We start from the raw sequence: 1,917 nt of genomic DNA, 5'->3' as shown, positions 1-1,917 counted from the left end.
GTATGACTCACAATTATATTTGACAAAGTTGCTAAACTGGCTAACATACCCAAGCTTGTAAAACTTCCCAACACTTACAGGTTGACAATGTCTTGTCGATACCAAGATGACTGATAAAAGAGTCTTAACACGGGAACAAATATAAACATGCTTAAAATGCTGAATCAACCACACCCGTCAAACTGCTTTGCCACAAACAAATGAAACACACAACACAAACCACAAAGCAGAGAAGCAGATCAGCTGTTTCTCCAAATCACCCAAATCCAGTTTGGAAGAAGACATTTAGAAAAAAACAAAAAAACTCTGAAGTGTAACAGCTCCAGTGTCAACACACTCACTTGAATAATGCCCAACAAAAGCTGTTTGTAAGAAGATTTGTTCAAGAACCAACTCAAAAGGTAAAGAGATACTTTAAGAGGGAAAACAAGCAGGACAAAACCCTCTAATCTCTGTGGATTAGATAATCTGTCAACTGTTTTCACCAAAAAAGTGCGGTGCTTCAACATGGTTACTTTTATGATAGTACTTTGTAGACTCTGCAGTAAAGCACAACCTCTGCTATTGCTTTCTGATTTCATAAACAATTAAAATTTGTTTAAAAAAAAAGTTTGACACTAATTAATGTCTTTGATTCATATCAGGATAAAAGTCCCAAAAAAGAATGAACCATTTCTTAAAGTTTGGGATTTGTTTCTTAACATTTGGGGAAGTGCAATGTACGTTTTTCTTTTTTTGTTAAGACGCAACACAGAGAAACTTGAGGGAAAACAGCAGCTGGATGAAGCAAGAAGTAACCCCACCCCGCGTGCCTCCTCCTCCTCCTCAAATCCTCACTCTTCCCTGCTCTGAGCTGCTCCCATCCTTTCAACAACCATGTCAGTGACTGATCGCTGCACACTCCGCGGTTATAGGCTGTACCTGTTCTTCAGCATCGGAACGCAGCAGTTTAGACCGAGATGTTAAGCTTATGTATTTATTTATACGTTTGTCTGGATACAATTGCAAATATTTCATTATAATTTAAGATCAACTTTGCGCACGAGCAAATTTAGACAGATCACACCTTTGCTGCAGCAAAAAGAGAAAGTAGCCTACTTTACGCAATTCTATCTATCTATCTTTCTTTCTTTATTTATATCTGTGGAACTCAGTAGCAAACATGTGCTCAACTCATCAGCACATGACACTCGATGATACAGTCCTCTGGGATTTGTTGTGGTCTTGTCTGAAAGACCAAATAAAATCAACTTACCACAAAGTGTGAAGAATCCGCAAACCAGGCACACTGCAACAAAATAAAATAAAATTAAGATTTTCATTTTAGAGTAGGCCTATGGCATTTATTTAAGGTCTTTTTTTCCCCCGAAATTGTTTAAGAGTCTGATAGCACTTACGCATCCTCTGAACCCTGATCATTTTTGCGCGCATCTCATTTGCTTCTGGGACATGTGCAAACAAACGAGCTCAGGCAACATTTTAGCCTCTAAGAAAAAAAAAAAAGTCCCACCTCCCACGTGACAGGACGTAGCATTTCATATTTAAATCTTAAACCCGTGGTGTGCGTAAAGTGTCCATCGGGAACAATCTTCACGACTTAATTATTTTTATTTCCGTTTCCCCCCCTTTTTTGTACATCCTTACTGTGAAATAAAAAATCTTTTGTTGTAGATATTGTGCTTTGATTTTGGCCCTCACTAAAGGATGTCCCCAGGTTGTTTAAACCTGTCTGACGCCTTATAGCGCGTGAACTTGTGCGCGGGTGGTGGTGCATGTGAAAGTAGCTTATAACTTTCGACCCTGACTGGATTCACAGGTATTTGTTTACCTATAAGTGGATTGCATTTGTAACCACACCTTTGTGAAGTAATGAAAAAGTCCCCCCCTGCTGCTTTAGTCCAGTCTCCATTTAATGCC

General features: G+C 38.9%; 1 protein-coding gene across 1 annotated transcript in view; it reads right to left on the bottom strand.

Moving 5' to 3' along the window:
• si:ch211-195m9.3 overlaps window positions 1–1,620 on the bottom strand; it is a 30,270-nt gene extending 28,650 nt beyond the window's left edge. The window contains exon 1 of the mRNA XM_036215009.1: window positions 1,256–1,620. Coding sequence (XP_036070902.1) covers window positions 1,256–1,322 — 67 coding nt within the window. The 5' untranslated portion in view covers window positions 1,323–1,620. The remainder of the gene's footprint in view (window positions 1–1,255) is intronic.
• Window positions 1,621–1,917: the final 297 nt, after the last annotated feature.

This window comes from Oryzias melastigma, linkage group LG13, assembly GCF_002922805.2.
Source record: "Oryzias melastigma strain HK-1 linkage group LG13, ASM292280v2, whole genome shotgun sequence".
NCBI lineage: Eukaryota > Metazoa > Chordata > Actinopteri > Beloniformes > Adrianichthyidae > Oryzias > Oryzias melastigma.
This window is presented reverse-complemented; position numbering and strand designations above follow the sequence as displayed.